This window comes from Trachemys scripta, chromosome 3, assembly GCF_013100865.1.
Source record: "Trachemys scripta elegans isolate TJP31775 chromosome 3, CAS_Tse_1.0, whole genome shotgun sequence".
Classification (NCBI taxonomy): Eukaryota; Metazoa; Chordata; order Testudines; family Emydidae; genus Trachemys; species Trachemys scripta.
In genome coordinates this window covers 74226713-74252337 of record NC_048300.1, presented here as the reverse complement: position 1 = coordinate 74252337, position 25625 = coordinate 74226713, and the positions used below count along the sequence as shown (strand labels likewise).

At 43.1% G+C, this 25625-nt stretch overlaps 1 protein-coding gene and 1 long non-coding RNA gene across 4 annotated transcripts in view; one reads left to right on the top strand and one right to left on the bottom strand.

Moving 5' to 3' along the window:
- Nucleotides 1-25625, bottom strand: part of ARID4B (AT-rich interaction domain 4B) — a 154278-nt gene that overhangs the window by 111082 nt on the left and 17571 nt on the right. For all 3 annotated transcript variants that reach the window (XM_034765068.1, XM_034765070.1, XM_034765069.1), the window contains exon 3: nucleotides 2686-2796. In XM_034765068.1, the coding sequence (XP_034620959.1) occupies nucleotides 2686-2796 (111 nt within the window). The remainder of the gene's footprint in view (nucleotides 1-2685; nucleotides 2797-25625) is intronic.
- Nucleotides 5432-12116, top strand: LOC117874695. Its single transcript, XR_004645047.1, has 3 exons — nucleotides 5432-5538; nucleotides 7041-7137; nucleotides 11720-12116. It is a non-coding gene; the product is annotated as an uncharacterized LOC117874695 (long non-coding RNA).

The following is a 25625-nucleotide window of genomic DNA, read 5'->3' as shown; positions in this document are numbered from 1 at the left end:
AAAACAGACTTAGGAACATCACTGTTTTACTTTAGTCTATTTTAACTTCTTGTATTGCTGTAGCACTTAAAGGTCCCAAATAGGTACTGGGACTCTATTGTCCTAGACTGCATAAATGGGTAGTGAAGAGACAGTCACTGCCCCAAGAAGCTAACAATCATGGTAGTTCAGACCATAAAGATAAATTAGTACACCTCTATTGCCCCTTGTGTTAAATTCTGCCTCAGCCTATGTGAACCTGACATTATCCCTATTAAAATGTCCTTGTAGTTCTTGTATAAAATAGTTTTATTAAGATTTTAACTGGGGCAAGAAAGACTTATTCTACCACTTCAAGGAGATGCTTCAGGTAATCTTCAGGCCATAAAATCCATTTTGTGATAACTTTTTATGGAAGGTCTTCATAGCACAGGTTAGTGGGTCTCACTGTGTCCCACCCTCGCTGCCTTTCCGGTGTCTATCATTTCATATAGATCAATAAGGTCAGGGCTGGCTCCAGCTTTTTTGCCGCCCCAAGCGGCAAAGGAAAAGAAGAAAAAAAAAAAGATAAAGCCGCAATTGGCGGCAGCTCTAGCATGCCGCTTCATTCTTCGGCGGTAATTCGGCAGCTGGCCCTTCCCTCCGAGAGTGACCCGCCGCCGAATTGCCACCGAAGACCCAGACATGCCGCCCCTTTCCACTGGCCGCCCCAAGCACCTGCTTCCTACACTGGTGCCTAGAGCCGGCCCTAATAAGGTGTAAGTTTACACTTTCCACTCATTGTTTGTTCATACTGAAGGTAGCTTCCTTTTACAGAATATCTAAGCTATTAAATTATATTAAATGCTTAGGGAACCTGGAGGGGTTTCCTAACACAGATTTCACTAAGCTGGAGGAGAAATTCTTAACTGTTCATGTTGCAACAACTTCGTGAACTGTTCTGTTAGCACTATATTTTGTTTATGTTTTTTTAAAACACATCCTACATTTTGGTATAAGTGTTAGCTGTCTACCATTATAACGGACACCAGCTGAGAGCCTAAGGCAATGGCTGTCTATACAGAGCTAAGTCATGCAACTGGAGTCAAACACTTTATAATCCAAGTCTGTAATAGAAGGAAACAGTCAAGTGCTCACTACAACAACAACGATGAAAACTTACTTTGGTGTTTCATTTATTACAACCAGGCAACTCAATGGAGGGATCTAGCAGGGATTAAGAGCACTTATGGAAAAGCTCAGTACTGTAATATTATGCTCTTAGATTTCAGCTGAGCTATAGTGTGAAAAATATTTTCTTGAAGATTCGTTATTCAATAAAGTGTTTTGTCACAATAGCTCAGATGCAATTTAGCAAGAGATAGTATTACAGTGCTGAGTTTTCCTTAATTCTTGATCCCTCCTAGCTTTCTCCACTGGGTTTTTCATAGGCACGGATAAGAAAACTTGAGCAGGCACTTTCCTGCTACTGTTATTCAAACATACAAACTTAGATGATCGATAATAGATTTAACTGCTCAAGACAAGTTCAGAAGTTGCCCTGTATCCTTCTAGTTGTATTTTAACTAGTTTATAATAGTCTTTAAAAACTATACCGAGTATTCCCTCTACAACATGCAGATAGACTGTATCTGATTTATACTGATTGCGTCAATTATCAACTGGACAGCTTAGGGATCAGGAAGGAATTCCTGTCCACAAATGAATAGCATTTAACAGTTAACTAGATGCTTCATCTGAAGACGGAAGAGGCTTCCCCTTTCTCTGAAGCAGTAGTAGTCTGCTAGATGGTAAAGTCATGTGTTCCTAAAAAGCACTGCCTTAAACCTATGGAAAAATAATTGTAAAATGAACAACAAGGAGTCTGGTGGCACCTTAAAGACTAAACAGATTTATTTGAGCATAAAATAAATGGGTAAAAAACCCGCTTCTTCAGATGCATGGAGTGAAAATTACAGATGCAAGCATTATTACACTGACACATTCTTCTCCTTCTCTTCATGTGTCAGTATAATAATGCCTGCATCTGTAATTTTCACTCAATGCATCTGAAGAAGTGGGTTTTATTTATACCCAAATAAATCTGTTAGTCTTTAAGGTGTCACTGGACTCCTTGTTGTTTTTGTGGATACAGACTAACATGGCTACCCCAGGATACTTGTAAAATGAACTACATCTCATCTTAAGGCTTGTCTATATGAACAGTTAGTACATGGTAAGCTGCAATGTAAAAGCATGTCTTTCACAGTGGAAGTAGATAAAATACATCGGGGAAACCTTTAATGAGCACCAGCAGGGTCCACTCAGACCTCTAGGGCTTGGCAAGCTAGTATGAGGCACAGTTACTTCCCAACTTACCACACACTGTTTGCTTAGACAAGTCCTAAGACTATAGCTGTACAACCAGCCTGTAGCTTTAGGGGCCACAGTGTGGGAGGCAGGCATAAAGGAGCATCACAGGAAGAGCGACTGAAGACACTGCCTGAAGAAGAGAAATAGGCATGATGCTCCTGAAGGGATGGTTAGGTAGCACATGCAGAAGCCCTAATGCCACACTTTTTTTCAATGCCAGTCAGCATGGAAGGGGAGTTGAGTAATGGATGTGACTAAACCCCTTGAGTGTATCATGAGTAAAGTGTATCTGCATGTTATGACATTCACAATATCCATGAATTTTTCTGAAAAATTAACAGGAAAACTACATACCTTGACTTTGACGAGTCTTTTTGCTGTCTTGATCTTGGCCTCACAGAAGGCTCCTCTATATTTAGCACTCACATCAGTGCCCACTGTCAAATATGGAGGCTCATCAATGGCCTGGAAGAGAGAGGAACACAAGGGGCCTTTAATGTCCCAAACACTTCCATGATTATCAGTCCTCAAACACAAGATGATTGACATTAGAGCTATAGCAGAGACATAATGGCTGTAATTGGGGAAGGGCAGGGACCCCCTCCTGCAGTAGTAAGCTTGGTGTTGCTGGGGTAGTGCTCTCAGTAGGTCAACTGTTAGTCTGTTTTAAGTTTGTCAAGTGTGTCCAAAGTCTGTGGCGAATGTTCTTTTGCAGTTAGTAAAAATCTAAATTAGAAAATACCCCCTTAAATTTCTTGCAAATACTGATACCTTTAAAAGATTATAGCGATGTTGACAGCCTCTTCAAACCCTCAAGCTTTCCTAACTTAAAAAGGTAATTATCAGACTAATAAGATTAATTTATGGAAATGTTGTAGGTCTCATCTGAGCCTACGTGACTACCCATGCTTGAACCTATCCAATGTGAACATACATAGGCAGACATATGCTACTGACATCAGCTATTGCTATATCAATTAGATGGCCATTCCACATATTCCAGTGGAAGGTCTTGGGAACATATGACTACCATACCTAATCTACCTTCTTGGAGCAAGAGGTACAAAGATCTTTTTTCTACTGATCCCCAGAAAAGAACCTGAACTTAAAAATATAAATTCCTAGTGTGCTGGGAATGAGCCAGACTGAAGCCCTTGTCTTTGGGGGCTAGAAGAGAACCTTTAGCATTTAAGCCACAAATACATAACATATTCTATATATTCAGTAAGTGTTATAATTTGAGGATATGCTGAATTCTTTATACAGAAGTGGAAGAATCCCTGATTCAAGAGAAAAAGTCAATTCAACCTTACCTACAAAACCTCAAGGGGCACTTTATAATGTGTCATCTGGTCTCTGATATAACATACCTTTTTGTTCAATGCCTACTACGCTCACTAAATTAACATTCATTCCTTAAACTCCTCACTATTTAAAATAGACATTTTATGGCACTGATTAGTCTCAAAACTTCCTCTTAAACTGATACATTATTTCAAGCATGTGTCATGAATACTTTCAATACACTTTATTCTCCATATTCCAAGCATTTCCTTTATATAAACTTTATTTCCTATGAAAAGAACCTGTTTCTGCAATACTGACACCAATAAATTTTTTTCCCCAGATCTTCTCTTAACAAGAGTAGGACACATCATTTTAACCAGTCACCAAAAGTTTTCTGGCATGCTTGTGAGCTGGCTAATTATTTCACAATCCTGACAGTCTGTAGAGCATAAAGCTTCTGTTAGTTAGGAATTCAGGCCTATAGTCACCCATTGAGATAAATATTTGTGCTGAAGATCAGTTAGCATGTGTACAGCACTTTATGCATAGAAAGTGCTCTAAGTATTAAATATTGTGTACCCACTGCTGACCAATAAACATTGAACTTGTTTACAGGGACCAACAGATGTATAATTAATGAAGACTAACTATAGTAAGCATCATTTCCCTAAAATAACCCTATTGAAGGACTATTGTTGAGGCACACTGATATCACCATATTAACATTAACTAAGGCCCTAAGCCCCCATGCAGTTCTCAACATACTGAGGAAGAGAGGAGTGCCACTTCCACAGCATGCTCACTCACTTCCTTCCTAACCTCAGAGGTCCCCTGTGCTGTGCATAGATTAGAACAAGAGCAAGGGTTTGTTGCCTGATACCCTGTTGTATTTTGTAGTGTGCCCAGGTGTTAATTAAGGAATAAGCTTATTCCCTCTACATACTGATCAATCTTATACTTCTATAATTCTAAAGTTTAACTCTATTTAGCATACAATAATTATATATGACATAACATGTTAGTTAATTATAACCACACAGTAAATGAACAATACACTACAATCATTGGCTATAGTGGAGGTCAGAATCTGGTGGGGACCTGCTTCCCTCTCCTCAGCCCTCAAGTTCAAAGGGGAAGCTTGCCCAAATTACTGCAGACAGTTTCCCCATGGCATTCAGAATCCTTTCCACCTCTACCCCAGTGAGTGTTCTTAGGAGTAGCTGTGGCAGCACAGTGACAGATGCTGCAAGAGTCATGCCTTCCAGAGGGCAGTGTAAAATGCAGGGGCCACAGTGTGAAGCCTGAAACACTTGGAATCCCACTCCTGCTAGAAGAATTAAAGAGAAACTCAGCTGAACTTTCCCAGTTTACTCACATGTAGGAAAGACTTCTGTGTGAGATATGCTAGGTGTGCTGCAATAAGTAATTATAACTGTTTTTGACAACTGTTATGACCAGATAGTTATGTGGAGTTATTTTTCTCAGCATGGACCTGATAATCCAACTTTCCCAAAGTAACAGCAGTACACATTGATGCACCTCTGTGACAGAATGGAAGTCTCTTTAAATAAAAGAGAAATTGTTCTAAAGTCTGTTTGTTAAAACTAGGTACTTGAGGAATATTGGGCTTATAAAAAGATCATTAAAAACTATCAAATTAAATAAATAAATTCTATGATAACAATGTATTAAATAGCTATGCAATTGCCACCAGCCCTGGGAAGTGTTATGACAAATGACCTATTACAAGTTTTGTCACTTTAAGAAGAGCTGTCTGATAGGAGGAGCCTGAAACTGGAAGCTGTCTGCCAGAAGTTTCTCTAACTCACTGACTGAAACCAGAGTATAGCTGCTGCAGCAGGAAACACCTATATTTTCTGTGTGGGATCAGCGAGAAATCCAGGGACTGCATTAGATTAGGTAAGGATTGTAGTTAAACTAAATTTGTCCTCTTAAGGAGATTGATGGGCAAAGCTGCAGGCAAGGCTTTTCATGACTGATGGCCTGTGGAGAGTAACTTATCGAGCATAGGCCCAAGGGCGAGCTGGAGCTGTGCTTGTAATATGCCGTTGGATCTGTGCTTGTGGATACAGTAGGAAAAGTAACACTGAATTTATGATTATTTTGCTAATCGACTTGAGAATGCACAACAGCTCAGGGATTATCTATGTACTGTGTGTGTGTGTGTGTAATTATAACAATGGTGGTATATGTGGGTTTCTTCCTGTTGCTCATTAGTGCCACACTTCCATATCTGGGTTAACTTAAAAATCAACCTCAGCCATGCAAACTAATGGTACTAACCAAGGAAGTGAGGTGGGTGAAGACTAATTAAAAGAGGCACTCCACATTGTCTCAGAAAGGAATCTGCTGTAGGGGCCCAAAGAGGGCAGAGTGAATATTTACTGCAGGACTAGCTCTGTCAGCAAGTTAAAAACTTCCTATGTCAGTCTTGTGCATCATCATAGTGGGATTGACATGTATGATACTAATTTAGGCAATATAAACAAACCTGGAGTAATTTTGCAACTATGGTATTCTTTGATCCTCAACACATTGCTTCTTTTGCAGAAAAATTGACCAGCATCAAAACAAATGATCAGTTTTAAAATAAAATGAGAAACTAATGACCAAGAAGAAAATACTTTTGTAATTAGTGTTACCCACTAGGCTTTCTGGAATATTACAGCTTTATCTAGGTCTTAATTCTTCGTTAATTGAAATAGGAAGACTAGCTTCTTTGCTCTCTTAGCTCACTAGTTCCTCAAATTCAAATGAACTGTTATGTAGTCTATTTGAAGAAAACAGTCCCTGTATATATAAGGGGGCAGTTAGTGCTGTTAAAGTTGGTTTACCACTTAAATACAAGCTGTCTCTAGGTGACCTGTTAGCAATTTCTACCAGTTCAGTGGCTGAATTTTCTTTGGCAGCCAACAATACTTTTGGAGTGATTCAGCTTCAGCCTTCAAACTGATTATGCGTCATAGGATTGACAGTTAGATGCCCATGCCATAGAAGAATCCATCTCTCCTACAGTTAGACATCAATCCAGCACTGTAGTTCTGATCTTTCAAATGAGATGGAGGAGCTAAAGGTTTGAAAACACTTCAGAACAAACAGGAACACTTAAAAATTAGTATTTGAAGAACAAAAGTAAGTGATACTTTGTTCTTACATGGCGTCTTTTGGGACTGTTAATGAGGTCAGCTCTCTTTAGTTATGTGGGATGAGATCATCACTGTACCTTCTCGCAAAATTGCGCAGTATTATTGAATCTGAATGACTCTAAAGTCTGTGGCATGTCATTATTACTTCTGTATGCTGCCTTTTATTCAGGATTCCCAAGAGCTTTATATATTCACCTAAATGATATAATTTATAACCTAATCTGTGTTCCTCATTGTACCCCACACACCACATAGGATGTTCTGATCAAGCCACACAGAAACAAGATTAAGCATTAAACCAACAAATGTAGCAGACATGTTCAGTAGGAAAGCCGGCTCTGCAGCTTTAAAGGTAATGTGCAAGGCGGGGGGGGAGGGGAAGGGGCTCTTGGAAATTCTTGTACTTGTTATGTAAAGGAGATCTGCAAGTCTTAGTTTTTTTAACATTAGAAATTCAGGTCCTATCTAGCCTGGAAGGGTATGACTGGATAACTTAGTGAAATTATTTCAGAAGAGCCAAAAGAATGAAAGTTGAGCTGTTGAAAAGGGCTCACAAATATGCCTAGATCCCCAAACAGGTCCTCGAAGTTTAAGGGGAGGGGGGAAGCTTGACATGCCCGATTTTCTTCTAAAGTCAAAATCAAGCAGAAAAGACTGCACTCCTCAATAACTTTTTAAACTAAATATACTTTTCGAGGAACCTGTTAAGCCAGGGGTGGGCAAACTTTTTGGTCTAAGGGCTACATCTGGGTATGGAAATTGTATGGCGGGCCATGAATGCTCACAAAATTGGGGATTGGGGTGTGGGAGAGGGTGAGGGCTGTGGGGTGGGGCCAGAAATGAGGAGTTCAGGGTGTGGGAGGGGGCTCCGGACTAGGGCAGGGGCGCGGGGCGGCTCCAGCTGGGGGTGCGGGCTCTGGGGTGGGGCTGGGGATGAGAGGTTGGAGTGCAGGAGGGTGCTCTGGGCTGGGACCAAAGGGCTCAGAGGGCAGGAGGGGGATCAGGGCTAGGGCAGGGGATTGGGGCATAGGAGGGGGTGCAGGCTCCGGGTCGCGAACCTCAAGCAGGTCCCGGAAGCAGCGACATGTTCCCTCTCTGGCTCCTATGCACAGGCATGGCCAGGTGGCTCTGCATGCTGCCCTGTCCACAGGCACTGCTGCTGCAGCTCCCATTGGCTGCAGTTCCCGACCAATGGGAGCTGCAGAGCCAGCGCTTGGGGTGGGGGCAACATACGGAGCCCCCTAGCTGCCCCTATGTGTAGGAGCAGGAAGGGGGACACGCCACTGCTTCCAGGAGCCACATTACAGAACCCCAGTGATTTCTATCTTAACCTCAATTCTTGTAGAGTACAGTTTCACTTCTAACACCCAACACATAAAAAACTATTACTACTTGCACTACTGCAAGTTATTTTGGTTTCACAGCTGAACCTCTAAGAGCAAGTGTACACTACAGCGCTACATCAGCGCAGGAGTGCCGCTGTAGCGCTTGTGGTGAAGACGCACTATGCCAACGGGAAAGCACTCTCCTATCGGCATAATTACTCCACCTCTGCGAGAAGCGGAAGCTATATCTCGTCTCTCTCTCCTGCTGACATAGTGCCAGTGTGGACAGTGTGAAACTTATGTCGCTGTGTGTGGGTGGGGGGGGGGGGGGGGGGCTTTTTCACACCCCTGAGTGATGTAAGTTATATCAACTGTAGTGTGGACCTGCCCTAATATACTCCAACTTGTCTACAACTGTCTTACACACAAGCCAAATCTGATTAATTCTTCCTCATAACACAAACTATTTTACTGCTCTCCTAATAAACTTTCAGTCTTCTTACTGTCACCACATAAAGCGTCCATACATTAGAAACGGACAAGGGTTAATGTACTGCCTTCAAGAGTTTTGAGACAGACCAGCTTGTGAGGGGAAGACTTTCTTCAGTTTTTTCATAGCTAAGTACAACTGCGGCGAGCTCCACACAAGAGAACTGCCCACAGAGCTTACTGCAGGATCAGGGCCTCAGTCAACAAAACAACACTGAATAGTTGACTATTGCTGTTTATACTTCAAGTAACTCTAGTGGGAAGGAAGGCTAAAAGAATTGGGTTTGTTTAGTTTGGAAAAGAGAAGACTGAGAGGGGACATGATAGCAGTTTTCAGGTATCTAAAAGGGTGTCATAAGGAGGAGGGAGAAAACTTGTTCACCTTAGCCTCTAAGGATAGAACAAGAAGCAATGGACTTAAACTGCAGCAAGGGAGGTCTAGGTTGGACATTAGGAAAAAGTTCCTAACTGCCAGGGTGGTTAAACACTGGAATAAATTGCCTAGGGAGGTTGTGGAATCTCCATCTCTGGAGATATTTAAGAGTAGGTTAGATAAATGTCTATCAGGGATGGTCTAGACAGTATTTGGTCCTGCCATGCGGGCAGGGGACTGGACTCGATGACCTCTCGAGGTCCCTTCCAGTCCTAGAACCTATGACTCTCAGTTACAACTATCTAGCTAAAAAGAGACATCAACTTAATTGTTCCTGTTATTGTAAGTATAAATTTTTCAGGAAACACGTATTACTAGAACAGACTACTTACATTTATGCTGTTTGTTGAACTTTGTATCTAACATGATGCATATTCAATTTCACTGTATACAGTAGAACCTCAGCGTTAGGAACATCTAGGTTGTTTCTAACTCTGAACAAAACGTTATGGTCATTCTTTCAAAAAGTTTACAACTGAACATTGACTTAATACAGCTTTGAAACTTTACTATGCAGAAGAAAAATGCTGCTTTTAACTATCTTAATGTAAAAGAAACAAGCACAGAAACAGTTTCCTTACCTTGTCAAATCTTTTTTTAAAAACTTTCCCTTTATTTTTAGTAGTTTACATTTAACAAAATACTGTACTGTATTGGCTTGAAGGGGGGGAGGGTGTCTGCTGCCACCTGATTGCGTACTTCTAGTTCTAAATGAGATGTGTGGTTGACTGGTGAGTTCGTAACTCTGAGGTTCTACTGTTGTTTCCTTTGGCCTGGTCTACACTACGAGTCTAGGTCGAATTTAGCAGCGTTAATCTAATTAACCCTTCACCCGTCCACACAACGAAGCCATTTACTTTGACATAAAGGGCTCTTAAAATCGATTTCTGTACTCCTCCCCGACGAGGGAAGTAGTGCCAAAATCGACACTGCCATTTCGAATTAGGATTAGTGTGGACGCAATTGGACGGAATTAGCCTCCGGAAGCTATCCCACAGTGCTCCATTGTGACCGCTCTGAACAGTAATCTGAACTCGGATGCACTGGCCAGGTAGACAGGAAAAGCCCCACGAACTTTTGAATTTCATTTCCTGTTTGCCCAGCGTGGAGAGCACAGGTGACCACACAGAGCTCATCAGCACAGCTTACCATGCAGTCCAAGAAGCGAAAAAGAGCACCAGCATGGACCGTACCAGAGGTACTGGATCTGATCGCTATATGGGGAGAGGATTCCGTGCTAGCAGAACTACGTTCCAAAAGATGAAATGCCAAAACATTTGAAAAAATCTCTAAGGGCATGATGGAGAGAGGCCACAATAGGGACTCACTACAGAGCTGCGTGAAAGTTAAGGAGCTCAGACAAGCATATCAGAAAACCAAAGAAGCAAATGGGTCAGAGCCGCAGAAATGCCGCTTCTACACTGAGCTGCATGCAATTCTGGGGCGGGGCCACCAACACTACCCCACCCCTGACCGTCGATTCCGAGGAGGGGGTACTCTTAGCCATGCCTGAGGATTCTGCGGATGGGGAAGATGAGGAGGAGGAGGAGGAGGAGGAGGATGACGGGCTTATGGAGAGCACACAGCACTCTGTTCTCCCCAACAGCCAGCCAGGATCTCTTTCTCAGCCTGACTGAAGTACCCTCCCAACCCTCCCAAGGCGGTATCCCAGACAATGAAGCCATGGAAGGGACCTCTAGTGAGTGTATCTTTGTAAATATAAAACATGGTTTAAAAGCAATAGTTTTTTAATGATTAATTTGCCCTGAGGACTTGGGATGCATTTGCGGCCAATACAGCTACTGGAAAAGTCTATTAACGTGTCTGGGGATGGAGGGAAATCCTCCAGGGACATCTCCATGAAGCTCTCCTGGAGGTACTCCAAAAGCCTTTGCAGAAAGTTTCTGGGAAGTTCAGCCTTATTCCGTCCTCCATGGTAGGACACTTGACCACGCCATGCTAGTAGCAAGTAATCTGGTATCATTGCATGACAAAGCCTGGCAGCGTATGGTCCCAGTGTTTGCTGGCATTCAAGCAATATCCATTCTTTATCTCACTGTGTTATCCTCAGGACAGTGATATCGTTCATGGTAACCTGGTTGAAATATGGGAATTTAATTAAGGGGACAGAGGTGGCCGTTCCTACTAGGCTGTTTGCCTGTGGCTGAAAAGAAATCCTTCCCTGCAGTTAGCCAAGCGGTGTGTGTGTGTGGGGGGGGGGGGGCACTGGCGCTGAGCTTTTTGCGTTTGGCTAGCAGGGATCTTCCCTTCCCTGATACCAGCCACGCGGTGGGAGGAAGGGCAAAGCGATCATCCCAGAGAACTGGAGGGAGGGGGAGGGTTAGTTTGGTTTCTGCTGCTGCACGTTAACAGGAAAACCGCAGCACTCAACGGGCTTTGCTTGGTATGTGGGAAAGGAGGGCGCTGCTTTTATGAAGGTTGCAGAAGCCGAAAGACAATGGCTTACCATGGCCGCATGCAAGCTGAATTCTGTTGCCCGGACCTGCGTCTGTGATTTCTAATACCAAAGCCGCAGGCACTCAATATTAAGATGCAAAATGTGACCTTGTACCGACATCACATGTGCTATGTAATGTGAATAGTGTTGTTCACCATGAAAGAGTATAAGCATTGTTCTGTAAAATGTATCTTTTTAAATACTTCTCTCCCCTTTTTCCCTCCCGCAGCTGCAAATTTTTCAAGCCTCCCTCCTCCATCCCGAAGGGTATCTCAGATAAGGCTGCGAAAAAAACGGACGTGAGACTAAATGTTCTCTAAGATCATGGAATCGACCTGCAATGAAAGAGCTCATCTGAATGAGTGGAAGGACACGGTATCACAGTACAGGAAAGCTGCCAGTGAACGTGAGGCCAGGAGGGACGAGCGTGAGGAGAGGAGGGATGCTCAAGATGAGAGGTGGCAGGATGCAACGCTAGGGCTGCTGCAGGATCAAATGGACATGCTCTGGCGCCTGGTGGAGCTTCAGAAACAGCAGCAGATTCACATAGTGTCGCTGCAGCCTCTGTATAACTGCCCTCCTCAAGTTCCATAGCCTCCTCACCCAGACGTATAAGAACGTGGGGGGAGGGGTTATTTTCTGGGCTGGGAAGTAAATCCTTTGCTACAGCCCTTTAAACAGATTAGTGTTCCTGAAGACGCGAGCGTTGTGAACCCTTTCCGGCCATCCCACGTTGATGTTGGTGAAACGTCCCTTGTGATCCACCAGTGCTTGCAGCACCATTGAAAAGTATCCTTTGCGGTTTATGTACTGGCTGCCCTGGTGCTCCGGGGCCAAGATAGGGATATGGGTTCCATCTATCGCCCCACCACAGTTAGGGAATCCCATTGCAGCAAAGCCATCCACTATGACCTGCACGTTTCCCAGAGTCACTACATTTGGTAGCAGCAGCTCAGTGATTGCTTTGGCTACTTGCATCACAGCAGCCCCCACAGTAGATTTGCCCACTCTAAATTGATTCCCGACTGACCGGTAGCTGTCTATTGTTGCAAGCTTCCACAGGGCTATCGCCACTCGCTTCTCCACTGTGAAGGCTGCTCTCATCTTGGTATTCTGGCGCTTCAGGGCAGGGGAAAGCAAGTCACAAAATTCCATGAAAATGCCCTTACGCATGCGAAAGTTTCATAGCCACTGGGAATCGTCCCACACCTGCAACACTATGTGGTCCCAGCAGTCTGTGCGTGTTTCCCAGGCCCAGAATCAGCGTTCCATGGCTATAACCTGCCCCATTAACAGCATGATCTCCAAAGCGCCGGGGCCCACGGTTTGAGCGAATTCTGTGTCCATGTCCTCATCACTCTCATTGCCGCACTGCCGTAGCTGCCTCCTCCTCATCTGGTTTTTCAGGTCCTGGTTCAGCATAAACTGCACGATAATGCGCGAGGCATTTATAATTTTCATGACTGCTGTCTTGAGCTGAGCGGGCTCCATGCTTGCTGTGGTATGGCGTCTGCACAGTTCACCCAGGAAAAAAGGCGCAAAACGGTTGTCTGCCATTGCTTTCACATAGGGAGGGGTGAGGCTGTACCCAGAACCACCAGCGACAATGTTTTTTGCCCCATCAGGCATTGGGATCTCAACCCAGAATTCCAATGGGCAGGGGAGACTGCGGGAACTATGGGATAGCTACCCACAGTGCAATGCTCCGGAAGTCGATGCTAGCCTTGGTACATGGACACACACCGCCAAATTAATGTGCTTAGTGTGGCCGCATGCACTCGACTTTATACCATCGGTTGCCAAAAATCGAATTCTGTAAATTCGGAGTAATCCCATAGTGTAGACATACCCTGTGTGTAAGGAACCTTCACAGAGCAACAGTGGCGACAAACACTTGTTTAAAAAAGCGTTAAGTCACAAATTGGCATAGCTCCTTCATAACTGGTATGACACTTGAAACTAAGATTAAGATTTGGGGTTTTTTTAAAACTATTTCAAGTTGATACTATCCCCTTAAACAAGCTGTTGCATCTTTTCATTGTTCCCTCATCTTGTGCCAACCAGAGATGAGAGTCAACCAGCTTTTGACAGTAGTAGCCTCTTCTTCAGGTGCAGAGAGAACATTTTCTTATCAATTTACTCAACTAGTTCAGTTCAATGACTAGCTCATACAAAGTCAAGAAACCAACTGGGAGCTGAAAAGCAGGAAAACTTGTTTCATCTCTTCCAATCCTCTGAATAAAAAGGAAGAGTGAGAATGAGTACTACTTCTAAAATCTTGAAAGACAGGGTGACCAGAAACAATCAGTTCAATTCACTACAGATTATACTTCCTCTGTTTAATAAATCAGTCTTAAATAAAAACATTAATAAATTGCAGCAAATTAAGGTAGTCTTATTTAACTAATAACCATTTTAAAATGCTGATTGTGCATTTAATTGAATTTCATTTCCAATCCAGGTGCAGTTTGACACAAACAACAAGTTAATACTAATAAATGAGAAATGTCTCATTTTCTACATTAAAAATGCAAAAATTAAAAATCTAAACAAACATATTAAGCTATAGAATTGCTTACAGTGTGTAGCATATCCTCCTGGCTAGCAAAAATGTACCAAACTTAGTGTAAAGGCTATATTCTGTTGCAAAACATGTTTTGATGGTTATGCTAATAATGAGAATCAACTTTTCTTTAGGAAAGCAGCTAAGGTACATATGCAAAACAAGATGAAAATTTATTATTTAAATTATGGTTTCCTGCTTGCTGATTTAAATCAATCTAGCCAGGTCAGGATCAAGGATCAATTACGCTCCCTAAAATTCAGGAACTTAAGTGCTGTGATTACTCACAAATTCAAACTGTATTTAATTTTCTCATCTTACTGCTTTGAAGATTTTGGTATTTGATGTGGTACTCTAGTTAGCATAAAACAAATCTGACAGTTTAATAGTAACAGAGCACCAGACCAGAAAACAAAGCATTTGGATTCTAGTCCTAGCTTTGGCATGCACTTCCTGTAAAACTGTAAGTCTCTACTCTCTGCATCAGCTTTCAGATCTGTAGAATGGGTAGAATACATACCTATCTCCAGGGCTACCAAGACTTCATTAATGTTTACAAAGTACTTTGAAATCCTTGGATAGAAAATTGTATTTTCATAATTACTATTACGTACCACCACAGAAAGCAAATATTTTATTGAATCAAACACTTAAGAGCTGCTGATGGCTCTATTTAGAAATAATCCTGCTTCTGTATAATCCTGTCTGTATGTCTCTTCTCTTGTTCTGTATTCTTAAAGACTCTGCATGAAAGCAGGATATTCTGAATTACTGCTCTTGCTGTTTCTATCCCCACCTCCATTCCATAATCCTGTTTGAAGTCACAATCATTTCCATAGCAACCAACTGACATTTTTTATAAGGTTTTAAAAAGCAAATTTGACTGACTTTGCATTTTTATATACTGTTTTCAAGAGAAGCATATAACTGAGTTAAGTTATAGCTTGGTTAAATGTTAAAGATGAACTGTTACAGAAGAATAAGATAACTACCTAACCTGAAACTTTTTTAAGCTCCTTTTCGAAGGAGTTTATCAAGGCTTCTTCTCTAGCACAAAAATTTGAATGACCTCTTTCAGTTTTAACAAGGTCTGAAACAGACTACAACCTCTAGCACAGAAACTGAAAATCTGAAGTGATTAATTGTTCAAACTTCCAAAGGGCTTTTTAAAAATCAGGAAGGTTGTATATCTAGGAACAAAGAATGCAGGCTACATTTATTGCTTTCCAGGATACAGCCCATATTGTGATTCTGAAGAGGACTTAATGCACATCTGAACTTATTTAGCCCTGGTCCACACTATCGCTCAAGGGTGTGGATTTTCCAAATCCCTGACCGATGAGGTTACACCAGTCTAATTCCTGGTGTAGACAGCACTCTGTCGAGAGGAGGATGTGATGAACCAGAGAAACTGCCAACCAGAAAAGCCAGGGTTTTAAAGAATGCCTTTGGGCCCAGCTAGCCCCACTCCACTATATCCGCAGCCAATGCCAGGCCTGGAGGGGAGGGAGGTAAAAGAAGGGAGCCCGTCTCAGTTCAGGGCTGACTGGTGAAGAGGCAGGAACTAGCTGTCTCCTTGCCTGAAGGGACAGAGAACCAGCCTGCCTGGAGGTAAGCACCGGTTTCCCAGCTAAGGGAGACTGTGAAGAAATCTCCAGCATGGGAGATAACTGACTGAGGAAAACCCCAGATCAGTGGCTCTCAACCTATTTACCATTGTGGGCCACATATGCAGCGCTCTCTGTGTTATGTGGGCCGCACCCACACTATGTATATACTATCTGTATGGCCCTGAAAATGTGACATGGGATGCAGCTGTGTGCTGACTAGGCTGCAAGTGGACCATGGATTGAGAACCAATGCCCCAGGGAGATTGTGGGGCTCATCCTCACCAGCTGGTGGCTGCCATGCCCGAAGGAGCTTAGGACCACAGCAAGGCACAATCCAGACCTCTGGGCTGGGACCTGGTGGAGAGGGAGGGCCAAGGTCCCTCTCTCCCCAGCCTTAAAGGCTAAGGCCACACAGCCACAGGGAGCTGAGAGCCAGGCAATCTCACCACTAGGCAGCCAGCCACCCAAGCCCCTGTTACAGAGGGCTTATTCTGTCAACATAGCGACCACCTTTCAGGAAGGCGTAAGTAGCATCTGCACTAAGCACTGCAGTTGCAGTGCTGTAAGTGTAGACTAGCCCTATGAGGTCATAGTGAATAAGCAGCTCAACACTAGCTCCCAATCCAATGCTGTGGCTAAAAGGGCTAATGTAGGAATATCAAGTAGGAGTTGGAAGGTGATGGTTTGGCTTTGTTTGTTTTTTTAAACACCTTTTGGTAGCACCTGTCAGACCACTACTGGAGTATCGTACACTGTTCTGATATCACTTGAAAAGGGTCACAGAAAAGCTAAAAGAATGAGTTTAGAAAATATCTTACAATGAGAAAATGAAGAAGCTCAATTTATTTAGTTCATTGAAAGCAAGGTTAAAAGGTGCTTGATCATGCTGTACTCCTGGGGGAATTCTGTGCCACTGCACAATGCAGAATTTACACAGAATTAATATTCTGTGCAGAATTTCATTTCCCCCCGCAGAATTGGTGCTGCACAGCTGCTGGCTGCCACTAGGGGCTTCTGGATCAGAAGAACCCAGCTCTCCATCTTGCAAAAACAGGACACTGCTGGGGAGAGGGGGAGGGGGAGGGGGAGCTGGAGGGTGCCAGGCAGTTGCAGTTCCCAGCACTTCCTGAAAGAAGGAGGTGGCATGCAGGAAACTCTGTACAAGCCCAGGACCCAGCATCAAGCTGTTTCTCTGTGGATCCATGGGCTCTGGAAGGTAGGGGGTATGGGTGTCTCAGACTGGAGGGCAGGGCCGGCTTTAAGCCAATTCCACCAATTCCCCCGAATCGGGCCCCGCGCCTAAGAGGGCCCCATGCCCAGTGGCAGGGCCGCCCAGAGTGGGGGACAAGAGGCAGAGAATCCCTTCCTTGGCTAGAGGCGCCTTTTTAATTTTTACTCACCCGGCGGCGCTCCGGGTCTTTGGCGGCACTTTCGCGGCGGGTCCTTCACTCGCTCCGGGTCTTTGGTGGCACTTTGGCGGCGGGTCCTTCAGTGCCGCCGAAGCGGAGCGAGTGAAGGACCCGCTGCCAAAGACTAGGAGCGCGGCCCGGTGAGTACAAGCCCCATGTGGGTTTTTTTTAACGTGTTTTCTTTTTTAGTCATCCCTCCCGGGGCCCCGTCAAAACTGTTTGAATTGGGCCGCACACTTCCTAAAGCCGGCTCTGCTGGAGGGACAGTTTTCTCCTCTGAGAGGTGCCCAACTGGCCAATGTGACACACCCAGACTGAGGCATCCAACAAAAGCATAACAGAGAAACAGGAACTGGGTTGTTGCAGGGTTTTTTTTAAACTCGTTACTCCTGGGAGAATCTTTTTTGTTGTCTGTATTGTTACAGACATACTTGCTGACAGATATTTTGAAATAAATTACCAAAATAATTGAAACTGGTGTAAAAAATTATGTTATTCTGACAAATAAAATATATGGAATTTTGCAGAATCTTTTTTTTTTTTTGGCACAGAATTCCCCTAGGAGTAATACTCTAATAACTTAGAGCAGGAAATGATACTGGAAGATTATTTAGCAGGCAAAGACATAGAAGAATCCAATGGTGAAAAGTTAAAACGTTCAAACTGAAAATAAACTTTAACAGCATGGGTAATTAGCCAATGGAACAGATTACCAAGGGGTGGGGTAAATTTATCCATTACTTGGAGTCTTTAAATCAAGAATGGATGTCTTTCTAAAATGTTAAACCACAAATTATTGCGCTAGACACAAAAGGCATTAGGTATTCTGTAGCTCAGATTAACAGATCATGATGGTACCTTCAAACCTTAATCGAAAGAATTTGCTCTCAATTTTGACTGAGTATTGAATCACCAAGTAAAGTGCTGGGGTTGTTACAAAAAAAATTTAAAAGCTCCTGAAGAGTTTTGTACCAAAGGATCTAATAAGATTATTTTCTAACCAACTAACATTTCTAAAATATTCAGAATGATTATGAACCCACCATCCTAAAGTTTTTTAGCAAAGGAGACAAGCTTTATAATTTTTGGATGTGAGATAATATACATCAAATCTTATTCCTCCACCCATTAGAAATGAGTTCAAAGCAGTAGCAGACAGAAAGGCAGTGCACATGTGGCTGCATCTCAGTTTAGAATTGAGACCTTATCATAATACTAGTTTTGAAAAGATACTACAAACACTTTACTTAGCAACAATCTGTTCACTGCTTTAGCTTTAAGAAGCTAAACTCTAGCAAACACCCTTCACCCCTTTGCCTCCCAGCTATATGGGCCAAATCAGACTCTCTCTCCTTATATTCATAGATAAATGTAATCCCTGCAATAACGTGGCTACCACTAAAACTAGGGCATCCCGTTATAGGAGGACTAGAATATCAATGTGTTTTTCTTAGTGTTTTCAAAAATCTGGTAGCATAACTTGGTAAATTTCTCTGTAGTTGCTTTATCAGCTTTTGCGTGTTGTGACGTGGTAGTATAAATAACACTTCACTTGTTAAAGGGGATAGATCGTCTAGGCCCGATGTTTCATTGTTTAAAAAAATATATACAATTTTTTTTACTGTGAAAAATGACTCAATTCAACATACGCTAGTAGTATTTGCAACCTAAACTTTGTGCTACTTTATTGTGTGAGAATATGAAACTGTCTAGTCTACGTTGTCATCCTGGACAACTCTAAATAGTGAAATGTAAACTAGCTGTTTAGAACTATCTATAACAGGGATCGGCAACCTTTGGCACGCAGCCCACCAGGGCCGGTGTGTTTACCTGCTGCCTCCGCAGATTCGGCTGATCAAGGGATGTGCTGGCCGCCGCTTCCCGCTGCCCCCATTGACCTGGAGCGGCGAACCGCAGCCAGTGGGAGCCGCGATCGGCTGAACCTGCGGACGTGGCAGGTAAACAAACAAACCCGGCCCGCCAGGGTGCTTACCCTGGCGGGCGGCATGACAAAGGTTGCTGATCCCTGATCTATAATGTTGGTAAAACTGAGGGGGAAACTAAAGATATAATATGATGATGTCTCAAGACCCATTATTAGCGTAAAAATACGGTAAGCCTCAAAGTTACAAGGCACAACTGCTTTGTACAGAAGTCATGTTAACATGGAATTATTCTAAGAATGAAATACAGAAAAGTTTTGTTAATAATACTGTTGTGATACTTTGAGGAGTCAAGCATCATGATGTAGTTATTTATAGTTTCCACTTCTGAGTCAAAATAGGCTTAAAGCAATTTAGCTCCAGGTCAGTATATCTTCAACTTTACACAGACTTTTAAAATCTCAGAATTTTAAATCCTAACATTCTTTATCATTATTTTAAGAACGGAAGGACTAAAAGTGATTTTAAATAAATGAAGGTGATGACAAAAAGATATTCTCCTTTGAGTATTGTCTGTGGGAAACCCCACTCAGAGATAGAGGATTATAACTTATAAAGGGACATATCTTTATTCTCTCTGAATTGTGCAGCTCTTACAGTAACAACCAAGATTACTTCAACAAAGATGAAAATTCCTTTTTTCCCAATTTTATTGTGGATGTGACACTACTTTCTGTAATCAGCTTTACCAATCACTTCTTTTACACTGCCCCATGCAATCCCCCAGCAGCACTTTTCAACTTTTAAAAACAGAGCCTAATGCCACACATTGGGTAGAGGCAATTGGCACAAGCACATAACTAGAAACATTTTTTTTTATTAGATTTCAAACTGACAGTCCCTTTTTAATTGCTCTCCTAAACTGGACATCCTTGACGTAAGACTTAGCCAGTAAGTCAAGAGTAATGCTGTGTAAATGTATGAATTGAGCTCTAGCTAGCAACCTTCAGTTTGACACCTTGGCCAAGTCTTTTGAAGTGGCTTTCAATCGAGTTGCATATGCTCTGGTCCCTCTAGGTCAAAACAAGATGGAATACAACGCTGAATACATTTAGACTGCTTTTGAGTAGAGTATGCCACAAGATTTATAACCATAGGTGTCACGGTGTGTGATACTTAAAAATAGAGCTAGTGGAAAACCTTCCAATGGGAAACCTTTTAGTTGAAAAATGTTGATTCAACAAAATCTAAACATTTCAAACACATACTGATGGTCAGTTTTCCCTGAAAACTGACTGTGACGGGGCACACGTGGCCCCGAACTGGACAGGGAAGGGTTAACCCTACATTGTGGGCTGAGGAAACCATGCCCTCTCAACTCTACTGGGCATGCTCCAAATCAGGGGTTCTCAAACTGGGAGTCGGGACCTCTCAGGGGGTTGTGAGATTATTACATGGGGGGTCGCGAGCTGTCAGCCTCCATCCCAAACCCCGCTTTGCCTCCAGCATTTATAATGGTGTTAAATACATAAAGAAGTGTTTTTAATTTATAACGGGGGGTCACACTCAGAGGTTTACTATGTGAAAGGGGTCACCAGTACAATAGTTTGAGAAACACTGCTCCAAATGCACTAGTATAAAAGGGAGCAGCTCAGCTCAGTTGTGGCTGACCGCCAGGGAAGAAGGAGGTATGCCGCTGGCTCCAGCCAAGGATCAACCGAAGCCTGAGGCCATGGGAGCTGGAGACGCCGCAACCCAGGCAGATACCAACCTACTTATGGAGGCCCTGCAGAGTCCAGAGTTGCTGGGAATTGCAGAGATGCCCAGACTACAGAAGTGGGAACTATGGTAGGAAGCTGCCCAGGGGAATTAGATAGCGGCCTCGTTAGTGAACTGGAATTTGGAGTCAGCATGTTTTGGTTGGAACCCCCACCCACTGACTCAGTGGCACATGCTCCTGCCACTACCATGGCCCTGGGCTGGGGTCCAGTGGAGAGGGAAGGCCTGGACCCCCCTACCCGGGCTGCCACCCCCCTTTTTGTGCGCGGTGGTCCCCTTCCCCACTGAGCCTCACTACCCTGCTACCAGGGACAAATGTACTGACTTTGGCCACTAGGCCTTACTGCCCTGCTAAGAGGGGTGAATACTGCCCTGCCGACTGAAGCAAATATATGAACCCTGGCCATTGGGCCGCACTGCCCAGCTATTAGGGGAGAGTACATCTACTTTGGCCATTAGGTCTCATTGCCCTGCTAAGAAGGGCGAGTATATTGACTCAGACTAAGGAGGCTCAGATGTAGGTTAAGTACCTCCCACCTCTATGCCCTAAGAGAGATGGGGTGCACTCAGCCTGCACTGGACGGGGTCTACTCCAACCCTGTCACACTGACAAAACACTTCATTTCCACTTGTTAGTGCATTAGAGGAGCAATTTTTGCAATATTTTGTTTTGCTAACAATTCCACAATTTCAACTTTGTCCCATTTGGGAAAAAGAAATGTCAAAATCTTGGCATTTCCTATGGGATGGAAATTCCAAATGTTGACCACCTATACTTACAAATGGGCTTAGTCTTCTCAAACAGTAACATAGGATCCTTTCAATACTTAATTGGTGTAGCCTGGCATAATATGGTTTGGTTTAAAGATTCGCCCATAGGTGGCTGACACCAAGAATAGATCTATGAAGCCTAAGAATCAAAAGCATAAGGTAAAATTGTAAATCCACCCCAAATCATTAGAGAAGGCCAGGGAGGAAAGATCCTTGGTGCAAGTCACTGCAGAACATAAAGGGAAGTGACTTTAAACTCCTTCACCCAATCTCAGGACCAATGGCAGACAACAGAGCACAAGTCTAAGATCTCTACATAAGCCTACGCCTCGGCCCTCAGATGCCATGATTTACCTCTGAGAAAGCTCTTTCAATAAGAATTTCTTCCAGGTATTAAATTTGTGCAGAGCCTTCTGAGTGTAATAAGAGAGTCCTACCAGGAAACGGAAGAGAGAACAAAATTGAAAGCCTAATATCATGCTTCAGTATTACACCCTCTCCAGTCAGTCTTCTGGAAGGTTCAGAACTGGCACAGGCAAGCCAGTCACTCAGTTTTAGTCCCTGTTGGATCTAATGTATACAGCACAAACACACTATCATGGTCAAGCAGATGCCTTCTTCACTGACTTATCTTTGGGTTCATGTCTCTTGTTCAAGCAGGAGTGGAACTGAGCAGAGCTAAAATGAGTCCTCCCCTTCCTCCTCTTCTTTAGCGTCAACAAAGATGTTTAAGGCTTAAAATCTGTAGGTCAACCAATCTCAAGCTTTCTGAAGGCATTTTGAGCTGATCCATATATAGATTTTTCCTTAGACAATGGCACAATATAAATTTAAGAATGCTGGGGCAGAGATGTGCTCAGATCCTCATTTCAGGTCTAAGTAGCTTTATACTTCTGATCATCGAAATTATGAAGCATTATCCATTCCTTTCAGCCTTCAGTGGAAAAATGTTAAAGTCATACAACTCTGGCAAATGCCCTGTAGTTCAGACAAAATTAATTAATAGTTTTTTGACCCAGCAATAGAAAGCCCTTTAAGTTTGACTTTCCTGGATTCCACTGTGCCACAGTTACAGCTATGAATCCCTTAATGTCCCGAACAAGAGACTGAACTGAAGAACAAAGGTAAACTAGCCAACAGACTGAACCCCTCCAAACAAACAAACAGCTAATCTACTAAATCAGAGGTTCTTAAACTGGACTTTGGACCATTCATGATGGCCTCTGGAGGGCTACTACTTCCATATTTCCACCTGTTTCTGGGAGTGGGGTAAAGCCTTTGATGGTCAAAAGGAAATTATGTGACAATCCCTCATCTTGAATGTTGAGATCAATGAGAGAGAATAGTCTCTTCCTGCCACTGCTATGCAGAGGATTTTGAGCTCTCATCCCAAGAGTGATCTCTATAGGAAACCTCGGCCTGCCCATGCCACCCCTTCCCCAAGCCCCCACCCTTAACCCACCTCTTCTCCCCCCATCCCCCTTTACTCCGTACGCCACATCCTCGCTCCTCCCCCTCCCTCCCCTGCCTCCTGCTCGCGGCAATCAGCTGGTTGGCGGCGTTCAGGAGGCAGGGGAGGGAGGGGGAGCCTGCATGCCAAGTCCTCACTCCTCCCCCCTCCCTCCTGAACACTGCAAGCCAGCTGATTGCCACGGGCAGGAGGCGGGGGGAGGAAGGGAAAGGCGCTGATCCGTGGGGTCGGCCAGCGGGTGGGAGGCGCTGGGGGGCGGGGCGCGTAGGGGAGCTGCCAGCTATGGACAAAACAGGCAGCCAAAGGACATTCTAGCAAAGCATTGCATAACTTTAAATGGAGCATGTTCTATAATTGAGCAGGGACGTAAGAGAGGGGAGGGATAGCTCAGTGGTTTGAGCATTGGCCTGCTAAACCTAGGATTGTGAATTCAGTCCTTGAGGGGGCAAAATCAGTACTTGGTCCTGCTAGTGAAGACAGGGGGCTGGACTCGATGACCTTTCAGGGTCCCTTCCAGTTCTATGAGATAGGTGTATATCTCCAAGATAGAAACAACGTTAAGTGAGAGGACATTAAGTGGGGAGTTACTGTACCTAATTCACCTCCCATGGCATTGTGTTGAAATCTTTGTTATTCAGCTGGTTCTACTACATCTACATTAAAAAAAACAAAAATCCCATGTGGTGTACAAAGTAGTTCTATTTTTAATAAACCCAGAAGAATATATAATAAAACAGCTAAAGAAAACACCATTTGTATTACATACTGCTACATTTATTAGTTTTTAATCACTAGGTTTAGGTAGTAACAGATCCCATGAAATGCAGTGAGAAGAGAACTACCTGACTAGCAAAAGATCAAAACCTTACAATAACACCTTAATCAGATTATAGATTATTTTTGTCTAGACTGATCTTTACTTGTAGTTTTACTTTTTTTTGTAATATCATTTCTCAAATAGTGAGGCCAGCTTCCATCCTATAAAGTTATTTAGATAATGAATGGAAAAATGAGCCCAAATCAATATTCTTTTAACTTTTTACAGAGCATTAGTCTAACCTCAACATGGTTGAAAGGAAAATTTCTGAGAAAACAGCAATTAAAACTGTTGCCCTTAGTATCGATATTAGTTATGTCCACAAACCACTCTTCATATTCAGAATGGTCCTTAAGCAAAGCCTTTGCTTCTCCTCTCCCACATGCCCACCCACTAAACACTTCACCAGCAGCACTTTGGGGCAGGGACCATCTTGTTATGGTATATATGCACAAAAGTACATAGCATGATAGGGCCATCATCAGTAATTGAGGGCCCCTAACTGCTACTGTAATACAAATGGGATATTTAGAACAAAAAAACGACTTCACATTAAAAATCCAATTTTAATAGCTTTGCTTCAATTAATTGTTCAGTTTCTGATCCCGGGAAAAAGTAGGAGAGAGATAGTAAGAAATCCGAGGATATCCAAACAAGATATAGGAGGAGGGCAAAAAGTTTAGTCTGACTGCTGCCTATTTAAATTATCACTACACCTATGACAGGGATGGTTGGCATTAGAGACCTATAGCTTAACTTTTGGAGACAGACCAATTTTGGGGTCACAACTGAATTGACCTTTAGCATAGATACTGAAGATTCTACTTGCAACTTTTTCCCTAAACAAGTGTGGGGCCATAAGCCATCAACTTTTGCAGAATTTTAATCTTTAATGAAAGTTTAACCTTTACATTAGGAAGGGTTATGTTCACAACTACAAACTGATGCACTGATCTTCCTGATCTTATAGGAAGAGCTTCTGTCCTTTGCTAAGCATCAGAAGCAGACTGAAATTAAGAGGATTCTTATCTGTTCCACAGGTCCTATTCATAACCCTGTGGGCAGCAGTGAAACAGATAATCATCTTAATTTACCCTGCTGGGTAAAAGATATGAGTAGATCTATGAGATTCTCAAAACAGGAGGAAAGAGGAATAGAGTAACGGAGATGTCTTCCACATACCTCACAGCAGCCTGCTGGATCTGGGAGGGGGAAAGAAACAAAAGTCCTCCCAGCTAGATGTGGGTGCCACAAAATAAACGGTACCATTTCTGTCTACCATAGATAGACCCAATACTACACTTTACTCCTGACTGGCAACAACTCCCAGGGTTACAGAAATTACTCTTCTCAGAACATATTATCAATCAGTGAGCCAGTTCTGTCTAGACAAACCTATACGAGAAACCAGGATGAGATCACTTAACTTTTTCAAACTGGATTTTATCAGGATCTGAAGCAAGACTTCCAGCAGTGGGAGGCTGTGTAATTGCAATGCACTCCTGCTTTGCCCAGATTAATGGAAATATCTGCCAGTACTATGTCTCATGAGGAAAACATGCATGGATCATCAGGCTGCATAAAATCGTAAACAGAGATAACTGGATCTAATTCAATTTCGACAATGCCACCTGTAGATAGCAGTAGTCAGTTTGGGGAAGGGGTATGGGTTTTTGTTTTTTTAAATCTACAGCACTCCTCTGTAGCACATGTATGAGGAACAGTAATATTCCTAAATTGCAGAAATCTAGCAAGATTTATATACCAGGCAGGGGTAGGCAACCTATGGCACATGTGCCAAAGGCGGCATGTGAGCTGATTTTCAGTGACAT